This window comes from Perca flavescens, chromosome 7, assembly GCF_004354835.1.
Source record: "Perca flavescens isolate YP-PL-M2 chromosome 7, PFLA_1.0, whole genome shotgun sequence".
NCBI classification, from domain to species: domain Eukaryota; kingdom Metazoa; phylum Chordata; class Actinopteri; order Perciformes; family Percidae; genus Perca; species Perca flavescens.
This window is the reverse complement of record NC_041337.1, coordinates 11,579,285-11,605,812: the sequence shown is the minus strand read 5'-3', so window position 1 is coordinate 11,605,812 and position 26,528 is coordinate 11,579,285. Positions and strand designations below refer to the sequence as shown.

At 39.9% G+C, this 26,528-nt stretch overlaps 1 protein-coding gene across 1 annotated transcript; it reads right to left on the bottom strand.

The window, feature by feature from the left end:
* Positions 1-4,785: 4,785 nt before the first annotated feature.
* Positions 4,786-26,267, bottom strand: LOC114558501 (protein FAM19A1). Its single transcript, XM_028582561.1, has 4 exons — positions 26,138-26,267; positions 6,245-6,385; positions 5,009-5,133; positions 4,786-4,818 (listed from the first exon to the last, which is right to left on the bottom strand). Exons 1-4 carry the CDS (start codon positions 26,265-26,267, stop codon positions 4,786-4,788), a joined length of 429 nt encoding a protein of 142 aa, XP_028438362.1.
* Positions 26,268-26,528: the final 261 nt, after the last annotated feature.

Genomic DNA, 26,528 nt, shown 5'->3' with positions numbered 1-26,528 from the left:
AATGTTTCGCCATGTCACTGCTGCCTCGGACAAATGCTGTAATTTCAGTACAATTGATGAAGGACAGTGTGCTGTAATTTGGCATCTGTGTTTATACTGCACCATCCACAGCACATTTGGTGCCAACAGACAACATTGGGCAAAGGCAAAAACACAACAGGGAAACACCGAATACATGCTATTCAGATGCCTATTAATTCACTTTTGATCGCTAATCCAACCACACCTGGAGTTACAGTCCATTGTCCTCATTATTAAAGTTTCTAATTGAGTCAAATTCACAATCTGTATGGTAATGAATAGGGGGCGTTTTCATTGAAAGCCACTTGTTTTGTACTGTATTTTTGCACATTAGGTTTCTTCCATAAGTCTTTCTAGAAAATCTGAAATTTTGTTGGTTTTGGGTTTTCTTTTCTTTTCCTAAAGGAGAATTCCGGTCGATTTCAACACGTAGCTCTGTTTTGGAGTGCTGTCAGCAGCGAGAAAAACGAAAACAATCGGTGTTGCCTACACTGTGTTATCCTCCTGCTAGCGTTAGCACCCAGGAGATTGAAACCGGGCAAGTTTTAAATGTGCTTTTAGCCTCTTAACCTGTTCAAAATGTTATTACAAGTGCCTACCCATGTGAAGTGATTCCTTACGAGTGAACCCAGTGAATCTGACTGCAGTAAATGTGAAAGAAATGCATAAAAGTTATGCTTGTTCTGTTTAGTTCCGGTGTTGAGACGGCAAGACGAGTGCTTAGGGGACCGTCTACAAAGTACAACTCCGAAAAGAGACACAAAAATATTTATTAATTTAATTAAATAAGGTAGTGTCTCCAAACTTACCTCAATTATAACTTGTCTCTTAGTTGTATTACAGTACTTACTTTAAAAAAATAAGCATATGCCTATTTTTGAAAATATTTCTTATCTCTTTTTGGTGTTGTAGTTTTTAGACGGTCCCTAAGCACTCATCTTGCCATCTCAACACCGGAACTAAACAGAGCTGAATTAGCACAACTTTTATGCATTTCTTTCACATCTACTGCAGTCAGATTCACTGTGTTCACTTGGAAGGAATCACTTCACATGGGTAGGCACTAGTAATGACATTTTGAACATGTTAAGAGGCTAAAAGCACGTTTAAAACTTGCCCGGTTTCACCCCCTCCTGGGTGCTAACGCTAGCAGGAGCATAACGCGGTGTAGGCAACACCAATTGTTTTTCTCGCTACTGACAGCACTCAAAATTTAAAAACAACAGAGCTATGTGTTGAAATCAACCGGAATTCTCCTTTTTAATACATCGCTCACATACTAGTCTGGATCAGCAGAAGTACATTTCCAGGATAAATGCCTGACTGTCCCTCACCTTCCGCTCTGTTTGTTGCTGTTCTCAAACTCAATTGTCTTTGGAAAACAACAACAAACTTTGAGCTAGCAAAGTACACGCTGAAATGGCAAGTTTTGAAGAAAATTTGGATCGTGGCAGGCCTGCCTGGTTCTTTCGGGGACTGATTTGTTTGAATGAAACTGGAGAGGATTGCTATGGACGAAGTAGGCTATACACGGCAATACACTGGTAAGAGCAAATTACGTTTAACCATGTATCCAGCTAATTTAAATACCTCACTTTACTGTATTGTGTAAGCCATTAACTTCATTTAGTATGTATGTGGCGTTTGCCTTGGGGTAAGACCAACGTTTAAATCCTATATTTCCATAGACTGCCATCACCGGCCTGTGCGATTGACTTAAAGGTGCTCTAAGCGATGTCACACGTTTTTTAGGCTACAAAAATAAACTGTGCCAACCTGCACCACACAACATAACAGTCTTCCAGCGTTGCAGCCAATAACCGACAAGACGGATTTGGGGGTGGGGGTTGTGGGGGTTAGTGCGCGGAAGCATGGAAGGGAGGGAGAGGGGACGGGATGAGGAGGAGGGAGGGGCGAGCTAACCTTGTTTTGTTTGAAAATACTTTGAATGTCAACAAGAAGTGCTGTCACCCAGCATCGCTTAGAGCACCTTTAACATAAACATGTTCTATCAAAGAGCACAACAACACAGTCTGTGAAGATATTGGATTAAAACAATAATTTTGCCACGGGTGACCATTTTATCTCTCCGGGAAGGAAGCGTACATCTGTGAGATCAGGGCCATGCGTTTGAAGATGCAGCCGGCTTCTGGATAACCTGGTTAAAAAAAAATAACCTTTTGACTTTCCCCCAACGGTTTGCACAGGTAATGCTGTCTAACTGAATCACAGTTCCAAATATAGAACCAGGGTTTTGAGAGACTCATGGAAGCTGTCATGAACGACACCAAAATAATCACTGTTTTATCTAAAAATGGCAAGATGATTAAATGTCACTCACAGGTACAATGGTACTGTAGATACCCTGTATCACATCATATCAGAAAAACTGATAAAAGAAACTTCTAAAATGCAAAAAAAATAAATAAACTGTGCAAAAGGGGAGTGAAACAGAGGCTCTCTATTCTTATTCCAAACATTGATGTTGGCAGATCATTGGTCAGGTGCTGAGGCACATTTATTTTTCTAAGTTTAAAAGCAAACAAAAATCAAGCATTTATATTGTCTCTTGGATGGGATAAGTGGTGCATTTGAATGGACAATTATAGCTGAGTGTAAGTGGATAGTGGAAAATAATGTGCAAGGTCCAGGAAAAACTTTCATTTTTCCAGAAGATGGATGACACACAGCACAAGCAGTCACCCAGAGTTCCTCCTGAAATATTTCCAGAGGGGCAGAGGCTGTGAAAGCAATGGCCGGCATCCCGCTGTGATACTGCATCAAAGTGTTGTAAATACAGAAGTGAGTCCTGTTACCCATTCATCTATGTGTGTAATCGTTGTTAGATTATATATATATATACCTGTGTGTACAAAGAGCAAGAGTAAGTCGAGTTGATAACCGGGGTGTCTGGCTTAAAGATGCAAGTCTGAAGGGGGAGTTAGAGATGTTTTCAGTTGAGATGATTATAATTAAAGGAATGGTTTGACATTTTACGCTTATTCGCTTTCTTGCCGATAGTTAGATGAGAAGATTGATACCACTCTATTTTCTGTCTATTGAATATAAAACTGTAGTCATATTATCCACTACACAGCATGCGATTAGAAATTGCAACCTACGTGATTAAACTACAATCGCAATAACTTTGTGAACATAGAAAAACCACATGACCTGTGGAAATTTACCAGCCTGATTCTGGGAAACATTTGTCAAGTAATTCCAAAAATAGAAATATTTAATAAACAACGATATTGTATATTATTTTATCCTTATCTTAACTACTGTACATGACGTACTGTTGGGGAAAAGAACGCTCTCTATAGTCTGACCGATTATTTTTTAATTTTTAAGTTTATTTAACAGGGACCACGTATAATAAACGTGAAGTTCAATTTTTGAAATGTGATGCATTATACAGAGATATACAGTAGCTAAAAGCTAATTTTTATCCCCTCTCTGGGCAGCATTATAAAATATGAGTACCAGGATGCATGGTATTAACAGGACAGTTGTGTAGCTCTCTTTGGGAAAAGTTATTTCCCAGAACGTCAGACTCTCCGGTTTGAAAGCAGTGGTTTGGCTACTTCAGCAGCAGGTGTATTCAGATTACTTTGAGTGCTTGTAACTGATACCTGTGAGGTTCAGTGGCAAGGATGCGCTGACATTAGTTACAGGAAGAATGACTTTAATGAAATTTCAGCACATATCAATAGATGGCTTCATCTGTACAATATCATCATTTGAATGATTTGACACAAATAAGGCATTTCAAGTATTGAAAACAACCTACCGGTATCACATTTTTGGTGAATCAATCGGTTTCAGGGTAGCTGACACGTTACCAAGTTTGACAGGTAAAGCCATTGAAGAGGTGATCATAGGCTCCCAAGTACCAAACAAACAAAATGGTAAAATGTACAGTATTGAGACACATAAGCTGTATTTTGTAAAAACATCTCCCTCACAATGCATCTGTTTTATCTTTACATTACATTATCAAACTTTGGCTGTGTTGGGTTTTAAGGGTAACAAGAGGGAAGATCAAGACTGCATTCAGGGACTCGAATGATCATTTTTCACCACCACCATAGATAAAGTCCATGTACACAAGGAAGGACAAACAATGTATGTACAATATTTCTTTTCTTCTTGCAATATTAAAAAACAAAAACAAAAAAAAACCTGAGGGCTGTCAACTACTGTACTTGCTCATCCCATGTCCTTTGTTGTATTTCTCTCCTTTTTGGCGCTTTGTATTGAACATTTGTCTCACGATGTATCAGCAAGGACGTCAGACGCTCTCCAGATTAATCCAAATGCACAGACATTCACGTTCCATCTCAAAGTCGGAAAGAAAAGATGGAAAATATATTCATTACAAGGTTATGATGAAGTTCCCCGCGGGCTTCTTGAAGTGTCAGTATTTTCAGTAGCCTTGAGCAGGATGTGGTTTATGTATTCTACATGTTTTTACACTTTAATCTGAGAAGTGTTCACATTTCATAAAGCAACAATAGGTTCATTGTCTTTGTGATAATTGGTCCTGTGACAGTCTGAAACGAGAAGGAAAGACATATTTAAGATGTGAACATCACAGAAACGGATATGAATGGAGTGTTTCCTCCTGTGCTGACAAAGCTTAGCAAATATGACAGTTGAGAGAAATTAATTAGCATACGGCGGTGTCCCAGTATAAATGAGGCTAACCTGCAGATTAACCTTTTCCACCAGCGGCGTTCCTTGCATCCTTTGAGCAAAGTGTTAATATGTAGATGTTGTGTATGGCTGAGTGTTCTGTCAAGAAAAAGAAGAAGGAAATGGAGGGGTTAGACCGTGCTGTTAACAAGTCAATTTGCAGTGGAATTAAATCCTGATAACGAGGCTGTTTTGTTGATGCCACAGCGAGTGTCAGTGCGCTGTACATTTCTCTCCCACTCTTCTGCTAAAATGTCTTCTTTCCCGCGGTCAAGAGAGGTTATCTTACCCTTGTGGTTTTGATCTTGTTGCCGGCGTAACACATCCAGCCTGAGTTGTCAGGGAGCGTCTTGCATTCCTCCCCCTCCAGGCAAGGCTCCATCTCACACCACCACTTCCCAATTACTATGGATGCTACAGGCAACAAAGACAAGAGAAATGGTGATGCAGGTGCCTTTCACCCTAACAGAGTGCAAAACCAGATAGCACAGCCACGCACTTTGCAGATAAATGGCAATTAGGCTGGGGTGTCTAATCCTTATCATCAAATGTGTCATGTCAAAGGAGGCAGTAAGTAAGTTGGCTGTATGTGTCGCATGTATATGCTTCAGATATCCTTTTACAGTGCAAAACTGTTGGCTATTACAATACAGTTTCTTTATTAGATGGTTATACATGAATGCTGTGGGTGGAACTGAGGCTTTTTATTGCGTGAGTGGATCGGTAGGTGTGACTGTGACTTGACGTGACTTTATTGCATGCCGTCAGGAGAGAAAATTGCCTTAAATACAGGGTAAGTAGACAGTAAATGGTTTGTAATGTGTGACAGAGGAAAGAAATCTGTCAGAGCTGACATTGAGCAACCTCATATTCCCTCAGTTTGCTCAGAGATTTCAGTAATATTTGCAAAAGGATTTAAGATAAAAGCTGCAGGTGAGAGGTTTTCTTCAAGCCATTATGTGTTTTAGTTGTGTCAGACCTGAGCGCCAATCCATTTCTTGCAAGGGATAGAGTCTGTGTAGCAGACATTTGTCAAAGCATGTCTAAAACCATCCTGAAATATCTACAAGGTACCTACATATGTAATCAAGATCCTCTCTCCTCTGCATCTCTTTGCATTTTGCTAGTCTTTATTTTTTTTCTCTTCCCTGAGGTGTGCTACATTCAGCTGTTTGACTGTTGGCGTAAAGCTTACTCCTGCAGATACCTTCTGCCGTCTGACAGCAACAGAATTTGGATGTGACATTATCCCAGTTAATGTTAATCTTATCTGGGACAAGGCATTGCATGAGTGACTTAGGCTTTCATTAGGAACAAATCTCTGTATCTTTTCAAAACATATAGCAGTTTTATCTGTCAAGAGTTTTGTTTTGTGTAATACCGTGCGTGTTTAGTTGAATTATATCTAAAAATCTAAAAATAAAAATGTATGAATGTAGCTTGCATTCAAAACCCCCTCATGCAACCTTTAGACAGCGTTTTAGTAAAACCTAATCATTTTTTCTTTAGCTGCTAAAATACTCACCGTCGACACATGAAGGTCTGTTTCTGGTGGTTCCAGCCACCTTCCCCGGCAGACAAGAACACTTGACCGTCTGTGACCGCTCCTCAATCCGATTCTTATTACAGCATCGGTGAGCAGCAACTACTTCACATGTGCCCCCCTCTGATGATAAAAAGAAAAAGAAAAAAACAAGACAACAATCTATATTAATTGCGAGAAAATTAATTGCAATCGCGAGGATTTTCTGCTTTCTTCTGTTCTATATGATTGGACTGCTGGTCGGACAGAAAAGACACATTTGAAGATGTCATATTGGTTTTTGAGATATTTTCTAAACCAAACAATTAATTGAAAAAATAACTGACAGAGTAATTGTTAATTGCAGACTAGTCTCGCTTTGCCAGACCTTCCTCCACAGCTCTGGGGAGGAGGTTCTGGCTAGTCCACCCAGCATTTTGGGTGTCGTGCAACAGAAAACTCAGATTGGACAGATAGTTTAGCTAGCTGTCTTGATTTACCCTGCAGAGATCTGAGGAGCAGCCAACCATAGTCCTCATAAATCCAATAAAATTCCAACACAAAGAAAGCAAAAGGTGACGGACAACCGGCCGAAAGTAGAGACATCCGGCGGAATTTCGGGCGGCAATGGAGCAATCCTGGAAGTGGAACATCACGGATATAGACTACTTGCAGGCCTACATTAAATGAATCCGGCAACTGTTACTGTTAATAATTACTTTTGAGATTAAGAAATAACATACGATAACCTTTTTAAAATGCATTGTTAAAGATCAAACTAGTTGTTTCCAACTTTTTTGGCTTGAAACCCCTTCATTATAAAGCAGTGGTTGTGGCCCCTTGTCCTGTTTCAGATTTCCCCTCTAAATTTCTCTAGTTTAATTTAAATACCTCTTCATATTTTCCAATATTTAAAAAAAGGCATAGAAACGTCCAAAGAATTAGATTTTCTCCTTTACTTTTACTTATATTTTCAATGAAAGACATTTAAGTGTAAGTTTTTCAAATATCTGAATACATCTTCCAACTTTGACTATCATATCCATGTTTCTGCTTATAATTTTGAATACTTTTTTAAAATATCTTACTGCCATTTTCAGTATCTCCTGCAATGTCAGGAACTCTTTATATTCATAGGTTTATTTATTGCGGAAAAATAACTGTAAAACATTACACGTTTTCCCGTAAGCAAGATTAATTGTGCTTTACAATCTTTGAGCAAACGAGACCCCTGCAGCTTGTTGAATGTTGATGAAGAGATGGGTGAGAGCAGGCAGAGAAAAATACTCTATTCGCAGGAGAGGCCAGCTTCAGGCTTATCATGAATATGAACACTGGCTCCACCGTGCAATTATCACCAAGCCTCTGGCTTTACCCTGAAGGCTAAGAGGACTGGACCGAATGGACTCGACCCACCTCAACCGCTGCCCCCCCACCGACCCTCCAGCAGCACTCAGATTCTCTACATAAGAGTTGTGCAGCAAAGGACCATCTGACAATTACACCCGTCAGTATGACAAAAGATCAAGGATGTTGTAGAGAGGACGAGCAGAGAGAGGGGGAAAAGTAGCTAGTATTTTGCAAAAGTGATTTGAAGTAATGTTTGACAATGAACTGTGGGTTTGTGAACTGTTCACATGAACACATGAACATGGCTAGATTTGCATACAGTACAGGCCAAAAGTTTGGACACACCTTCTCATTCAATGCGTTTCCTTTTTATTTTCATGACTATTTACATTGTAGATTCTCACTGAAGGCATCAAAACTATGAATGAACACTTATGGAATTATGTACTTAACAAAAAAGTATGAAATAACTGAAAACATGTCTTATATTTTAGATTCTTCAAAGTAGCCACCCTTTGCTTTTTTATTAATAAGGGAAAATATTCCACTAATTAACCCTGACAAGGCACACCTGTGAAGTGAAAACCATTTCAGGTGACTACCTCATGAAGCTCATTGAGAGAACACCAAGGGTTTACAGAGTTATCAAAAAAAGCAAAGGGTGGCTACTTTGAAGAATCTAAAATATAAGACATGTTTTCAGTTATTTCACACTTTTTTCTTAAGTACATAATTCCATATGTGTTCATTCATAGTTTTGATGCCTTCAGTGAGAATCTACAATGTAAATAGTCATGAAAATAAAGAAACACATTGAATGAGAAGGTGTGTCCAAACTTTTAGCCTGTACTGTATACAGTATCACTTTACTACATTTAAATATTTGGGTTTGTGAGGTCCTCCTGATGCTGAGCAGTTTCTTAGAAGCAGGAATGCAGAATCTTAGGAGAAGTTAGAACAGTGCACAGCATCGAATCACTGCAGCTCAGTCAATCATATTTCAGTCAATATAAAAAAGCCAAGTGGTGACATTATTAGCCCTTTCTTCAACATTCCCTATAAGCATTTAGAAGCAGCATATACACATTAATAAAACACTATAACATTGCTGTTAGACTATTTCTTTTATGGCAATTACTATAACGCCTCCTTTTATAGCTTGTATACCATGAAGCATCAATTGCTGATATATAAATGGATAATTACTGCTTGACACAATATAACATAGTTGTAATCCTATATAATATATGTAAACTAAAAGAAGTGGTTGATTAATTGATGAGTTGAAAATGAATCTGCAGCAATTGATACTCAATCATTTCAATTGTTTAATAATACCAAATATTTTCTTTTTCCAGCTTCTTAAATGTGAGGATTTGGGGGTTTTCTGTGTTTTATAACTCTAAATTAAATATATTTGGAATTTGAGTAACACTTTACTTTAACCCCCTTCTAATTTAGTATCTTTAAGCAATACAAAAAAATTGGTCTATGCACAATATATCAATGTCTTTGCCAACAAATAACATGGGCACATAAGTGGGAGAAGTTATAATTGTTGACAAATACTGTACATAAATGAACACTTGCGTACAACTACAATACGATGCATTGTAAAACAGTTAATAAATGTTTATATACTGCTTTTTAATGCTTAATAAGGGATGTTAATGTAAAGTGTTACCATGTGGTGGTTGTTGATCTGATAAAACAAGACATTTTTTAGGTCTTTATTTTTATGGGACAGATGAAGACATGAAAGGGGAGAGAGAGGGGGAATGACATGCAGCGAAGGACTGCAGATCGGAGTCAAACCCGTGGCCGCTGCGTCGAGGAGTAAAGCTCTATATATGGGCACATGCTCTATAGGTGAGCTGAATGAGTACAAGAATACAATAGAGTACAAGATGTCATCTTGTACGCTATTAAAAAAAAAAGAAGTATATGTATATATTCAGTGTTTATTTAATGCTTATAAATGCTAAATGGGGGCTAAAATGAAGTGTTATTAATTTTGTAATCCCAAATCTCAACATTTAGGATTACAATAGTGTGGACGCATCATTTTTGGATTTGCGGGGGAAAAAATGCTTGCCATTGTGGAGATTGTTGCTTTACATAGAAAATGTGTTCCGCCCACAATTTTAAAACAGCAAAACTAAGCCATAAAGTAGCTTAAATTAAAAGAGAGAGAGACAGAGTGGCGTGTCAGTTTTTGGATATAATTGAACCATCATGTGAGCTCCTGTGGGGATTGACCAAGAGGGCCCTACCTGACCTGTTGGAGAGAAGTAGATCAGTGGGCTCATCTCACACTTTATTCTCTTAGTTCTACCCAGCCTGGTCTCACAGAATTCCGTGAAATGAGCACAAACTGTTAACAGCGCATTACGTGGTGGTGGCACGGAATGTGTGAAAATTCTGTGTGGCCACCACGGAAAACAATACCAATGTAAAGTCAATGAGAAGATGATGTAGCATTAAGAGCGACTACGGTAGAGAGTAGTATGAAAGCCCGAAAATCCGCGTAAGGAGGTTGGTTGGGGTGGTGGATGGGTCAAACACAGGACTTACACCCAGGAGACCGGGGATCGTGTCCCGCGTATTACATTTCCTGAACTGCTTTCCTCTTTTACTAAACTCAACCATTGCATTGTTGTCCCGTGTCCCGGTGTTGTTTTCCTAAACTCACCCATCCATTGATGTTTTCCTAAACCCAACCGTCCCATTGTCCCACCACGACCTTTTCCTTAACTTAAGAGGCCGTGTTCATTTCACGGAATTCTGTGAGATCAGATTGGTTCCACCACATTGCGTTATAAAAAACAAAAAAAAATAATCTTCTGGTATGTCCATAAAACTTCAAGAGTACTAGTCAGAATCCGATCATGATAAACTTAGTGGCAGTTCATTTGGGATTCAGTGTTACTCAGGAGTGGATATGTGCACTAGTGTCAAGGTGTTGATTGGATAAAACGGTTTTAAGTAACAAAATGAATAGCCAAATTTCAATACAAGAGAAGGAAACAAATTAAGAAAGCATGTCTTTTCCCCGCTTCTTGCCAAGACTCTTGAGTTTCTTAGGGTTATCATGACCTCTGGCACTGTGTTTCAGAAAACATCAACAGCCTTTGGTCTAACTGAAAAATATCCAGATCTTGTATGTGGACTGGGAGAATGTTGCCTGCTGCCTGATGCACTCAACAAAAGGGCATGTCTGCACAATGTTAATCTTGATGTACCAGTGGAAGCAGTGGGGCATCATTTGGAAACAACAGCCCACAGGGGTTTGTTCTTCTTAATGCATCTCCTTAATTGCGTAAGACAGCCCTAGATTTTCTCTTTGATCTATTAAAAACACACTACGCAACAGAATTAACTGGCATTTCTTGTTGCTAGCAAAGAATCGAGATCCTCCTATATTTGGAAATCATCACCTCCGAAGAAAACATTAAAATCAAATAAAAATGCAAATCAGTGTGGTATTGCTAGCTCGCAGGTGTACTGGGTGTCTTTTTTTTTTAAACAAAAGCAATGCAACGTTTCAAGTTCACTCATGGTTTCAGCCTGCAAGTACAACACGCTGCATGCTCCAAGACCCCGTCTTTGCATTATAAATGTTTCAGAGGGAGATGGAGAATAACATGGCTGGAGATGAAAGCTCTCATCTGGAGCCATGCAAGGGTATAATTGTTTTCTGTATTTCCATTTCCCCCCATAATCAGTGACAAAGTCAGTCTCCCAAATGACAGCTTCAGTGTGTGTGTGTGTGTGTGTGTGTGTGTGTGTGTGTGTGTGTGTGTGTGTGTGTGTGTGTGTGTGTGTGTGTGTGTGTGATTGTGTTGTCTCTCCAGCAGCATTTTGATTGACAGGGAACAGGGTCAAACAAAATGATCATTCGTGGGGTCAGAAGTCACAGAAGCAGAGGGTCTCAACTGGACCTAACCTTTTTTTTTTATTTCCATGCTCTGTGCTCTTGCCTCTTTATTACTCTGAGCCGAGAAACAAGAGGGACTGTCAGGAAACAAGGTGAGCACTTACAATCTGTTCCCAACAGGGCACAGCTCATTTTCCGGCCTGAAAGAGCTGAAAAAGTCATAACTTAGTGCTGTATGAGGGGAAGGTTCTGTCGTGGTTTCTGGGATGATTTGTTCCTGGTGTTGGTTTTATGTTGATTTATTTCCTCTGCTGAGACTTCTTTTGCTTGTCTGTTCTGGCTTTGGAGAAAAAAATTCCTCCCCCACACTGAATTTAGTCTTCAAGTCCATGGTCACTAGTACTTTAACAATTTGGCCTTTCTAAAGTTGTGTCTTACAACTCTGTGCTGCATGGCTTATGTCTATCATGCCATATCCCCATTTTACTAACTTGTACTGCATCTTTAATATGTGATCAAGATCTCCATCATGATTGTTGTATTTTATGTCAATCAAAGTCTCATTGCTTATTGCTGCTCTGCATATTTATAAAAATGGCTATGATGAATTATGACAATTAATATTGATTAATGTGCGTTGTCCTTGTAAGTAAATACATAAATGAAATGAAAATGTTCCGTTCTCGGTCTTGTCTGCACTCGTTTTGACTTAGTCACTTTTTTCCAAGACTAAGAAATTAAAGTTCTCTGACCATGGGCCTCTTGGATTATACACTTACAGATGTCTTGTCCAATTTTTATAAATTATTAATACAGCAAAGTAACGCACACTAGCCTAGAAATATAGACGCCCCCTAGCGGCAGCAAATTTAATTTGCAGCCAGGGGGGTCTAGGCACTCTCCGTTGACTTGCGAGCTGGAAAAACCAAACTCTGGTCAGGCCAATCACATCGTGTATAGAGTCGGTGGGCGGGCTTATGGCTGCTGCTGCTGGGAACAGCGGTCTTCTGGAAGACTTGGAGTTAAGCTAACAAAGAACAAAGAAAGACACTGAAGTCATTCTTACAAAAGGAAGATGTGTTCAGAGTTTTGCCGACAGTTTAAAGTTTAATCTGCCTACTAGCTTCTCTTCCTTCTTGGTTGCTCTGCCTGGTTGTAGCACTATCCTATTGCGTGCAGAGGGAATTTGAAAGACAACCGTTTATCCCGCCCCTCGGATTGAGGCCTGCCAATGGTGAGTTCCCAGACCCAACATCTTGATGTGGGTCTGGCTTGTCGGACTAAACGCATACCAGAGTTGTAGCGAGGTGCTGATCACTGAAGGTAGACTTGAAAGTAGGAAAAAAGTGTCACAAATTCTGTCTCCATTTGCATTTCTCTTTCATTCAGATGATGTTTTGGCCCTCAGGCCATCTTCAAGATTGATCGATTGTTGATCTTGAAGAAGGCCTGAGGGCCAAAACGTCATCTGAATAAAAAAGAAGTATGGAGTATTAGTATGGAGTTAGAATGTTTATTTATGTTTATCTTCATTTTTAAGAATTAAAATCTTCTTAATAATTAGCCAAATTAAATTGCATGTACTTTGGAAAGCGCTTTTCTGCAATTTCATGTTCATTCAAGATATACAAAAGCACATGCTAAACTACATCATTGTTTTTTCATTTTGTTTTCTATAATTTAGTTTTAAATAAAAAAAAAACTGTCCCCAATATGGGTCAAACTCCCAAAACACTGGATCCTACACCTACCATAATGCAATTTGATAGCATATTTCATTAGATCCACCACTGCCTCCTAAATGCTTATTTCAATCTCCACACCTCCAGCTGGTAACGCTTAGTAAGAGGCATAAAATAGAATGGAAAACCCAGACAGACTGAAACACTGGGTCAAAATGAGTCCATAATAAATCTTTATTGAGCTTTTTTTTCATATTTTTTTTTGGTATGATATTAAAGTTAAGGCTTAAAAGTTATACTTTACGTTATTATACAAGTGACAAAATAAAATGCACATTTTTGGGAAATACAAGTAGACATACAACCCATGGTCCTATTTCAAGGTCCCATGGCATGAAAATTTCACTTTATGAGTTTTTTTAACATTAATATGAGTTCCCCCAGCCTGCCTATGGTCCCCCAGTGGCTAGAAATGGCGATAGGTGTAAACTCTGGCCACCCTGTCAAGGACACTTGTCAAAAAGTACGGGAGAGCTTTTTGACGCTTTGGCCGCTCTGACGTGGCAGCATTCTTCGATCATGTTCAACACACGATTGAAGAAAAAACACAAGCAGCCACTGCACGGCCAATACATTGACACTAGAAACCTTTTATAAATTACATATATAATGACAGAATTTGTATTGTTTGTCAGTCGCAGCGGTGTCTGATAACAGTTAGCTCGCTTGTTAGCCGCTGAACTGCAGCAGAATGCAGGCAGAGCGAGCAGCCGCCAGCTGTTGATCCGTGCAGGAATTCACTGCGAGCGGACTGTTTAGAGACGAGGTGACCGGCAGGTAACGTTAACTGGTCCCTATACGCAAACAACGTCATATCATAAATGATAGGGAACCCAGCAACGGCGATTATGAGCTTTTTCTCCATTTTCACGGAACTAATGTTTTGGTAGGAATGAAAGTTTACATCGTATGTTTTCTCCGGAATCAGCCAGCGCGAAGGACGTCTATATTCCGATTGGTTGCTGGCGTTTGCCGCTGCTTGCTGCTGAACCGCGTCATAGCTCATTACCATAAAGTTGACATACTTTCAACTTTCGGATTGACGCTCTGGTCGCTCAAAACGTCCAAAACGCAACGCCAACAGATTTTCCGCTCCTTGCAGCTGAGAGAAGCCAGCTTCCAGTGAAAATGAATGACTTCTGGTAACTTTAGAAGCTCAAGTCGGCGGCGGTGTGTACGTACAGTAAGGAAAGCTCATTGTGGGACTGATTCTAGTGGCTGTAATTCTGCACCAATGCTGAATTTCGGGAAAGAGACTTCAGATACAGTATTAGGGGACCACTAAGGCCTATATAAAAGCATCCAAAGAGCACAATGTCATGGGACCTTTAACAAGACAACCAATCCTTTGATGTGAAACTATCGCTATGATTCTGTTTTTCTATCTTTGGAAAAGCTCCAGAGTTGGTACAGTAAGACAGGAGAGTCTGATAGCTTGCTATAGTGTTGAATGATGAGAACATCATTAGACAGGCCTGCTATTGAGATACGTTCTTACGTACGTCTTTGCCTTGGAGACAATCTCACCGCAAGGTCTGTTTGTGATACTTCTACTTTTACTTAAGGCGGTGGGCTCCTTCCAAGTCTGCATTTACAATTCATATATTAATGTTGGTGGTGGAATGGAACCGAGTATATTTATTCAAGAACTTGAGTACAATTTGAGGTACTTTACTTGAGACTTTCCATTTCATGATACTTGATGCTTTTACTCCACAACATTTCAGAGGAAAATATTATATTTTGTACTCCACTACATTCATTTAAAAGCTCTACTTACTAGTTAATTAAGATATTTAATAGCAAATTTATGATTACCTTTTAAAATTATGTTGCATTTGTTCCCTGCAAAATTATGCTTCTTATCTAGTCATTTTAGTCTATATTTGAGTACTTGCCCCCTTAATTTTACTTTCAGTGCAAATCAATTTGTTTCAAGTATTTGCTGAAATCAAAGTGCAGTGACGTGCATTATATGTCTTCCATCACTGGACGTCCAAAGCACTTTAAAGACTTCTCTTCCATGTAGGCTTTAGGTCATATCATTTTTACATTTATTTTAGCATCTACGAGTGCAATTCAGCTGGCCAGGCGCTTCATCTGCTGATAAAGATAATGCGATATGATTAAAAGTTCTAGAACTCCAGCTACTAAACGGGCGTATTGGTGAGCTTGATTTCATAACTACATCCCTGCTGTATATTTAACCTGTAGAAAAACATTCATTTGAATTGTAAATGCAGAATTAGAAGGAGGACTCAGCCTTAAAAATATAATATTACAAAAAATCCAAGGCCAAGAATGAATAGCTTACCTCAATAACAGGCATGTCTGATGACTTTGAAAAAAAAAAAGAACTACCCACATACCCGATGAAGGTTGGACAAACTTGTAGTCAAATAAATATTTCTGCTAAGCCAGACAGTGTGCGGGAGTTCTTCTCATTGTTTTTAAGATTGCACTTTCTACCAACCAACTGTCACACATTGCAGAGTGCAGTGCAGAGATTTCTTTCAAAATATTTTGGAGGATCACTGTCTAATGTTCTCATCATGTGACACTATAGCAAGCTGTCCGACTGTCCTGTCTTACTGTACCAACTCTGGAGCTTTTCCAAAGTTAAAACAGAATCAGTCAACATTATCAGCTTCAAATCAAAGGATTGATTGCCTTGTTGTATTGGAACATGGGTTGTATGTCTACTTGTGTTATCCAAAAATGTGTACATTATTTTGTCTCTTGTATAATGATGTGAAGTTTATTATATTTGAGCCCAAACTTTAATATCACAACAAAAGAAATATGGAAAAAAGCTCAATTAGGATTAATGCTGGACTCATCTGGACCCTATTTTGCAGTTTGGGTGGTTCTTCTACTCTATTCTATTCTACTCTATTCTTTGCCTAACACAACGTGGCTTGTTTTATCTCTGCAAATCAAGATGTTACAGTGTGTTGGCAGTTACTGTAAAATAAATTGACTAGTGAGAGTAAAATGGCTGTAACTTAACAAACCCTCTGGCATGCTGCACAACTTCTCACAGAGGGATTTGCTTTGTTCAAGTCTACCAAATGGAAATTTGTCAGAGCACTTAACTGTAATGCTATTATCTACACAAATGACAACACCTGGCATCAGCAGTGTCTCAGCTGCTGGGTGGGGAGCGAGTGCTGTCGAGTCGATGGTCTCTGGCACAATGAGTCACGCTGGAAGCCAACAACGCTGCATCAGAATCCAACGAGTTATGGACAGCAAGCTTGGATGACGGCAAATGCTGTCAAATCATGCATGACATGAACACGTAGCGCCAATTCTGAATTCCTACGGATCTGCGGTTCTGCCTGCCTAATGAATGTGAGCACAGTTCATGTGGGACCTGTAAATGCTTCTTCAAATGTGATGTAACAGCCATTGTGCAGGCAAAAGTGGTCAGTCTATCTCAATAGAAATGTCAGTGTGCAATAAGTATGCAATGACTCGCTGTCTACTGTAATGAGCCCAGACTGTGGGGTTGTCTCTGGAGACGCTAAGCAAGTATACCGTCTGAATGGCAACACTCCTCTGCCATGTGTTCCAGGCATTTGACACCGGTGTGTACAGAAAACAATACTCTACGCAATTTATAGAGGGATTCTGAACATCCATCATTTGGGTAAAATCTAATAATCAAGTGAAATATGTGAATTCAACGAATATAGCCTATGACTGAAAGAATAGCAGCGAGGTAAGTTATCGTTACACTCAATATAAAAACCAAATGGAAAGCCTAAGGGACTCAATTTAGCAGGTAACCCGTCTCTCTGGGGCTTTGGATTCCGGTGATTGGCAGCCAGTGGCACTATTTGTACACCCTGTGCTGAGTGTGCATGCTCACACACATTTAAGTGCCACGTGGAAATATAACTGATAACTATGTGACATCTGAATACCAGTAGCTCCCTAAAGGCTCAGAGTCCACGTCACATGTACGTCCCTGCAAACTCAGATTCCTTAAAACCTGAGGTGATTATTTTATATCTAAAATTCATTAACAAGCAACAGCAGGCCCTGACTTCCAAACCACAGCAGTCCGTGTTTTAGAGCAGCATGCCTGTCACCTTTTAATGGGAAATGCATCCAAGGTGACCCATAATAGGCTCCACTTTCTCTGTGCATGCTCTCCGCAGACATCCAAGCCAGCAGGCTATAGCAGTTCTGTTGCTGACAGGAAATGGGACTGCCAGATTAGAGAATGTCAAATTAATGCAAATTGGAGACAGTGAGAGGCACAAAACATGTGACTGCATGGTGTCAAATTGAGTGACTTGTTTCTTCCCTGCCTCCTGTGAAAACATCTAAAGTCCCCGTAGTACTGCTATTATTCTAGACATAAATGGTGGTGTGAAAGTGAGTGACATATTGCTTGATAAACTGCGAGGCAAATTTGTTTCCAGCTGAAGAAAATGCAGAGGACTTGTGTGTTGGTGTAAACGATAACACAACGCTAGAGTAAACTTGAGAATTCAAAACGTTTTTGAGAATTAACAGCATTTGGGCAAAAGCTTCAGGAAGTAAAGTTGTTGTAAACAGTTTTTGTTTTACTCAACAAAGGTGTGATTGTGTGTTTGTAGGAGAAAGTGCATGTGCTTGCTGGAGAGAGGCATCAATTTACAAAACTACCAATTCTTTAAAAAAAATCACTGTCCATGACATATAAAAGCATAAAAGTCTTGAAATATGGCTGACAGTTTTGACATTGTGTCACACAAGGGGGCTGTAAGATTGGTCCTGTGCAGTGGGCCAAAGATGGGTGATACTTTATTGAAATGCAGAATGACTACTTACAGAACAGAGCAGAGCTGGTGTTGTTTTAAGATCCATGAAAACTGCATGGAACAGGGAACGGGTTTCGCATTTGCATGTGAGCCACGAAGGCTGCCGTCTCTGTTGTCACACACAAAACAAGCCCAGGATGCCTAAATACTATTCAGACTCTCAACGAGTTGGATCCATCCATCCATCCATCCATCTTCGTCCGCTTATCCGGTGTCGGGTCGCGGGGGGAGCAGCGAGTTGGATCCGCACAAGAAAAACGCCCGTGGCTCTTTAGTTTTTATAGTGGAGATGTGTGGCTTGTTGAGCATGACAGCGATATACTGTACAACCGCAATCACACAGCAGCTTTCATGTCCATTAAACACATAGAAACAAAGGCGCTCTGTTTACGCTATCCTCTCCTAACACACATTCACTTCTGAGGTTTTTCTCTTCTCTTCTTCTTTTTTTGTCTTCTGTCAGTGAGATGTCATTCATTTGTAAATGTCGAGCTGTTCCCGTCTTTCGTTCTGGTCCTTTTCTAGCATATTTCTTTAGATCTCCTGCTCTGATGAAAGACTTGCATTCAGAAGAAAGAAAAGGAAACCGAGACAGAGCCGAGTCAGGGAGTTTTTAGAGAACAGCTGCTAGCCTCTGATGTGACTGCTGGCCTTCTCACTGCCAGCCAGACGATCTACACAGGGTGCCAATGTGCCTGCAACATGTAAGCCGCGTATTAATACATACTGCAAAGGCCAAATGACCTTTAGTGCTGTATGATGTACTCTGAGGGGTCGACGGTGATGACTACGGAACATCTGCAAGCTGATAATGGGAAGAAATTGGCGGCAAGGGTTGTTTACTTATTCAGTATGATGCAACAGAGCAGATTATGTCACATAATCAAGAATTTAATCACATTTTACTGCAGTTAAGAAAGGTATAGAACATTTGTAGGTGTATGGTGTGATATACTCGGCACCTATACAACATGTTTAAATGGTAGATATGGTTATACTGACTGCCTTATTAAATAGTGTTCAATTACACGAGACAGTATTGGATCATAATAGGAACCTCTAAATGGTATCAGGCTTTTTTATTGTAATTTCATTTCATCTAGAGAGGCAGAAAGTATTTGTCAATCCTTCCATCATGTTCTTCATATTTGATGAAATATATTTTCCCACTTTTGTCCCCCATTTTCACACATGCATGCTCCAGTCTTTCCAGGAAAGGTAATTGGATCTGTGGTGTAAATATGCCAGAAGACTTATGACACACCAAGGAGATATTAGAACAGGAAAAAAATTAAAATCTGCAGTCTGCAATATTAATTACTTTGCTTATTTCGCATACCACCCCTCCCCCTTGAAAACAATTAGTAAGTTGAGATGCTTCTTTTCAGTTTAATGAGGTATAAGTAGTGAAAGTGAATTTCATATTCCTGCCAAGCATTTAAAATTGCCTAGTGCAATCACAAAGGCAATGCCATATGAAATGATCTCTCAAGCATCATTCCCATTCTGCAAAAAGTATTTATTTCATTGAGTAAATCAGAAATGAGGAAATAAAGTCCCATTTTCACCGCTCCAAATACAGGGGATGAATTAATAGACATAGTTTGTCTTCACACTGATGCCATTTGGGGTTAGTAGGGTATCAGTCACATGAAATTGCTCAGAATTTACAGACCCAGTTTTAACTAGATTTAAATAAACAATGTGTCTCACAAGTGGGTCACCAAATCTTCAAAATCACATCTTAATCTTACCACGAATGGCCAACACTGAAGTGACAAAAACCCTGTTCGTCGTCTAAAGAGCAGGGAGAGCCGGAGGACTGCCACACCTTGAAAATCCTCCACAATGAAAAAAGCCAGAGAGGGACAAAAACACGCTGTGACAAACTTGTTCCATCTCTCCATATAATGTGGGTTAACAGGAAAAGTAGGCAGCAGGGTAGCATTTCGCCTTGGCAGGGAGCGTATTTGCTGTCCTCAGTCCTCAACAATCCTCAGTACACAAAAGACAAGAAGGTCTGAACTCCCTGATATAATATTAACAAACAGTGGGGACAATCTATCATTAGTTTAACAGTAGTTTTTGTTTCATGCGGAAAATGTTGAATTAAAGAGGAGCAGAGCTCACACATGAACCCGCAGAGGCTTGTGCAACCACAGCCATCAGCAATTACTGTGAAGTGTGGTGATGGTTGGATCCTTTCCATTGTCAGGGCTTGTTTTGATTCTATGGCATGGGAACAAAAAATGAAAGAGGTTGGATTGTTTGTTTATGGTATTAATAGAGAAATTTGACATTGTGTCATTGTGTCGGGCACAACATCTACTGTAGACTGTTATCCTGTAACTCAGGGGGTGTAAGGGTGTGACTGCAATTAGGGTAACCCAAGACTGAAAACATTCCAGGTATGGTGCTATTAAGTGCTTTGGATTTGAGATTTTCACTTTCCTATCACTGTTTCATGACAGAACGTTCTTCAAGTAACACACAATGACTTCTTGCTTCAGCACAAATTTTTTTTTGTTTGTTTGTTTGTTTTACGCCCCCTGGCGTTTGCAGAATACTGCAATAGAGAACACGTCGAACATGAAAGCCTGTGTGCACTCATAACTCCATCTGTGGAAGCCCCTGCCATGGTGTATTGCGCAAGCATAAACAAAGCTTTTGTATAATGGATGTATTACTGTACGGGCCTACGGGGTACAGGCTCAGGGCCCCTGGACCAGAACCTCAGTATGAAGTGACTGTTAACATTTCTTATTGAAAAGTCACTCAAACTCGCTCCAAAGAGACATGAAACAACCCTAAAAAAGAAAAGCACAACAAAGACAAAGAGATGTGAAATAACTAAAAAGAGACACAAAACTACTAAAGAGAGAAGAAAAAAGACTAAACAGAGGCCCCGAAAGACCCCAAAGTGACGCAAAATGACTACAAAGCATGTCCTGCAGGAGGTGGTTTAGGTAAAAGGTACCCCCCACACCCCCTCTCCCCTCATTCAAAGGTTTCTAAACCTTCCGCTGGTCTAATGCAGAGGCACAATTCGCAGTAATGAAACATTTACACTAATTACACCTAACATCATCATCATTACACATTTATCAATGTGAAAAATGAATGTAATACATGAACTCTGTTAAGAAGCCACTCATTTACTTTCAGCTACAGATAGTTCTAAATGTTCTGCAGGCTCAATTACTTACCAGAACATTGTTCAATATGAGCAAAAGCTTCTTTTTTTTTGTGCCGTTTGCACACAACAAAAATAACAGTATATGTAATAGCTAAGCTTTGCTTTGGACTATTTCTGGATTAAAGCAAGCTGAACGCTTTTTTCAGGACTCAGGGTTTAAGAGTCAACTATCCTTCAGCTATGTCAGCTGTCACAACAACATATTTAGAAAACTGCTGCTAACCACTAAACAAAACAAGGGTCTTAAAATCTTTCTAATGACCCCAAGAGGATGCTCTGCTTCTTTTATCCAACAGAGCAAAGTGGTTTGAAACGATCAACTAATAATACCATTCTGAGGCAATATGTGTTTTGCAGTTATTAAAAAGCCACCATCTCTTACAAGTCTCCTTTATGTGCAGTCATGATTATTTCTTTTGGCCAGGGGCTGTAATTTATGGTAGCAGTGCTCTAACAAAAATGCACTTCTTAATTTGGGTTGTAACAGTATATTCCCCATTAGCTGTTTAGAATAGGACATTTGGTTTAGTACACACAGTGTTTTTGTTCACTCAATCCTCTATGTGATCCGAATAATTGCAAGCTTATTATAATAATACACCCTACTTACAGTTTACATCTTACAAATTGCAGAACATTTACTCAAAAGTCTGAATCCCATCCACAAGAATTTGGAAGTGTGTCAGTGGTTGACTAGCCCAGCTGATGCTGTTTAATGTTGACATGTTTTAACTTTTAAAAGCACACCTCATCTCCTTTGAGACCTTACGTCCCGGCTGTTTCTCAAACTATTTGTTTTTGACAATTATCTTGGGTCAGAATGTTGAAATAGTTGGAAATTCTTATTTGTAGCCGTGCTAGCAGCAAGGCTGTATGGTTAGCAATGTCGCATGTCGGTTGGTCGGTCCACCACTTTGGTCCAGACTGAAATATCTGAAATGTCCAACAACTATTGGATGGATTGTCATGCTATTTTGTAAAGACAGTCATTGTGTTTCGACGATGAAGCCTAAATACTTTGGTGATCCCCTGAATTTTCCTCTAGCGCCACCATGAGGTTGGCATTTGTGGATTTTGCTGCAACTGAACTAATGCTGCAACATGTTGCTGATGCATGTAGCTCAAAGCACAGAGCATCGCATAAGACTCATATTCTTGTTATAATATTTTATATCTGAGCAATATTTACAAGCTACATTTTTTTGGTTTGTGTTAAATATGTAATGGGCCCAACATATGTAGGAATATTTGGAAAAACACAACACTATTGTATGTAAAATGGAAAGAAATGTTATTTTTTCCACTGTACCAAACACAACTGTGACCTCAACACTGCAAAACAGATTGAGCTGTGAACTTTTTCTTCTCTTAACACCCCTTTTATTAATGCTTGGGGATTCTGGCTAAGGCAAGAAACAGCTGGTGTAGTCTTAAGAGAGAAAGCTGGCTAATTAATTAAGCTGTGGGCCACAGAAATGAATTTTGCATATAAGCGTTGTGACCACAAACCATAGCCCCTGCACAGAATTGGCTCAAAGACTTCAATTAAACATGCTGTTTAAACAAATATCCACAAGCTTATGGAGCTCTCTCTTATGAATAATTCATAGCCTGGATAAGGGAATAAATGAGAAATACTGAAATATGTAAAACCTATTTGTAGCTGTGAGCATACAGTAATAATTAGGGCACTGATTGTCCTTAGATTCATTTCCTTAAGAATATATTTTTCTTTCATGAATGAAATGACACAAATAGTTAACTTCTAGTAAAAATATATGATATAATGCATATATGCAAAGTAACACCGGCAATCTTTGCCTTTCAACTTTGAAGGCTATAAAGGAAGTTTCTGGTGTTTTTACAGGGTGGTCAGGGGAAGTTTCTGGTGTTTTTACAGGGTGGTCAGGGGCCCCTTTGGCGTCACAGTGGCGTTTGTAACAACATCAAAACAATGTGGGTTCGCTGAGCTCCAGATGTGAAGAGGCCTCGGGCTGAGGCTGCACGCCACTTCCTGTTGGCACTGCGGTGGAGCAGCAATGACAGTGTGAGATAGTGAGAGCATGGTTGAGAGGAGGTCTCGGGGAGGGGTGAAGGAAGATGTATGTCAAAATAATGTGCCTCCAGGATGCATTATATAAGGCTATTAAATTGTCAGTGTCTAAAACAGTGCATAGCGGATACAACCTTTGTTTGTGACAGCCGAAAATCCATTTTTCATGTTTGTTTCATTGTGAGCTTTGCCAGCGAGTGGTTTCTTTTGTTGGAGTGCACTGAAAAAAAAAAAAAAAAGCTCTGATCCTCTACTCCTCATTAAAGCTCCTGAAAGGGAGACATGAGGGATTTAAATGGTATTTTCACTCTGTAAAGTAATGGAACTATAGGAACACTCCATATTCTGGAAGATAGCTGATATTGAAGTTGCTTAACATTGAAATAACATGTTGTTGAAAAGGTACATCTTTAAGAGGGACTGACAGCACTGAGGAGGGAGGGTAACTATAGCTGCTATAGAGGACTATCATGAGGAAGACAGAGGAATGGCTATCACTCCGAGTAAAGTATTTATGGCTTAAGTCTGAATACATTGTATTATACAGTGGATACTTACAAGTGAGTTACTTCTGCATGCTCTGAATATCTTATCGCTGAATATGATCGTTCACTCGCAGCTACACATTTTTACAGCAACCACCAGGTAAGAGATTATCCGCACAATGTTAAGAATTGATGACCTTTCAGTGATGAACAGGTTGACCCCAGGCAGCCGCTATCTGCTCTTTGTCCTACTCTCTATCTATCACCTGCACGATCAATGGCATGATTTTCTCCACAGGAAATTGACTGCTGCTCAACATATTCAACGCACCTTTGTTCTCTCTGCAGGGAGCACATATTTCAGTCTTTACCTAATATCATACAAGAGCTGAGATGTTACTCCTGAAAGAAATGTGTATTTTTTTGTCTAGCAATCCAACGTTTTAGACGAGGAACATTCTCCTTCTGCAGTTTCCTCTGGACATGTTCAGGGGTCGAGAAACGCATGACCCCAAAAGCAGCATCTCTGCCCGCCACTTTACAGATGCATGACAAACACAATCTGTTCTCTTTTGTGCTCAGTTCACGCTCTTTGCACCAAATAAATACAGCACCTGATGAATCATACCGCAGATAGCAACACTGCCTGTACCAGGAAGGCAGAAAACCGCCGTAAGCATATCTAAGAGAGTGGCAGGCAGCAATCTGTAAGTAGAGCTGTAGGGTGGAAAGATGGCTTCCTTGTCCGAATCACTGAGCACACACAGGCACCTACTCAAGGGTCATCCATCTAATGGACTTCTGGACACACATTCTTTGCAACAAGGCTGTCAATATCTTGTTGCACGAGTGCAACATTTCCTTATAAGCTGTGAGAAGAAATTATCACTGAGAACATGTTTGGAGTGAACAATAGAATGCTGATAAATCTGTAATCTTCCTGTCTTGATGCCTTTTCACGCAACAGGTGGTTTTATTCACAACTAGTAATTTATCTAGAGTTTGTGTGTGTTGACAGGGTCTGAACATCAGGTCACAATTTAGCTGTTCCCAAAGTCACTTGTGATTGACTTGGTTTTCTAAACAACATCCCCCCAATAGATTTAAATTTCTATTGGCAAGGACACAACTGATCTCTCGGCCTCTGTAATCTCGATTTCCGCTGGTAATACCAGTCACCGTGAACTTGTGGCATTTCGCTGCCTTTGATGATTGGCCCAATGGTCTGCAACCAATGGCCTTCTTGCCACCAATTCATGACCCGTCAACCCCAATCGTCCCACCAATCCAACAGGCACACAACACATAGCACAGAACAAATGTCCCAGTGTCAGAATCAATCCAGACAGGCTTCCCATCCTCCTCTCATAAAACTGGCATCTCATTTATCCAGGAGTGAGGACTAGCCATACTATGGTAAATGGAATGACAGGGTATTTACACTTTTAGTGGCAGAGGGTCCTGAAGGATTTGAATTGTTCGCTTTCAACTCGTTTTCTCCAAACAGCTACCTGAATGCGCATTTGAAATATTAATTCCATTTCCCTTTTGGTGACATGAGACCACTTTCTAGAAGATATCTTATTTTGCGAGTGTATTTTTCTCTTTTTGAAAAAATGGTTCTCCTCCAATACACATGTGCAGATGTGAGTAATGAAATGAATGTGTAGGAACAGGAAATCTTCTGACTCACAATATTGAGAGTATTGAAAGGACCCCTTGCTGATATGCTTGAGGTGCACTGGTGCATAGAGGAAATAACAGACACCAAGGACCTGCACGCTCATGCAGCTACTTCTCCCTTTGAAGTTCTGACAGCATTCGGCTTCCTCTCCTCTGTTGAATCCTGAGATCATAATTATTTACCATAACCATGGCACGCATCCGCCTGATGAAAACAAAAGTTTGACCGCAATGATTCGGTCATATTCTATTCAGTGCAATTTCACAGCGACCGCTGTCGCACAGATCAAATTGAGAAGGAGCAGTGTAGCATGAATATCAACTATAATAGCTCAAGACGGAAAGTGCAAAGGCATTCATATCTTTGTGATCTTCAGTGCAGACATATTCATGCTATCAAGGCCGAATGTTAACGTTAAACAGTCACTGTACAATGTGCTTGCTAAATAATTGGTTGTTAGTCCAAGGTTAACCGATAATATATCAATGAATGTTCCGACTTCATGAAATCCAGATGGAAATATAAACCCAGAGCAAACAAGTTATTTTGTCCAAGCATGTGACAATCTAATTAAACACATGAGCAACCACACCCGGGATGCTAGAGTAACAACAGTAACAGAAAACATTTGCTTCTCATTATTTTTATTTTTTTTAAAGAAATCTATAGTGTAGGGAAAAGCTCTGGAGACTCACCAATCATGTGGATGGTGGTTCGTCCAGGCCTCGTCCCATGATGCTGTTGGATGGTGTCGTAGAAAGTGGCCTGACACAGCTGAATGGCAGTCACGCTGACCCAGAGGTACAGGCAGAGCAGCCAGGACATGACAGGACACATCTGCTAAGGACAGGTGCACAGGTGGAGTCAATACAAAATACATTATGTTCTCAACCTATGACCTTAAGCCTCCCCCCCTGCAACAAGCACACACACACACACACACACACACACACACACGCACACGTCCAGATTTGTGAGCAAAAATGTTGCAATTATTAATACCAAATACATTTCTTTCAATTTTTCATGATTTTGTACAAGCACTCCGGTCTATAATTGCCCTTAATGCACCTCAGTGGAGTCTTT

Excerpts from the sequence above, each read along its gene's own strand:
- LOC114558501 (XM_028582561.1), bottom strand. The coding sequence starts at position 26,267 with ATGTCCTGGCTGCTCTGCCTGTACCTCTGGGTCAGCGTGACTGCCATT. Across the intron at positions 6,386-26,137 it reads AACCACCATCCACATGATTG|AGGGGGGCACATGTGAAGTA; the intron begins GTGAGTCTCCAG and ends TTTTATCATCAG. Across the intron at positions 5,134-6,244 it reads CAGACCTTCATGTGTCGACG|CATCCATAGTAATTGGGAAG; the intron begins GTGAGTATTTTA and ends TGTTGCCTGTAG.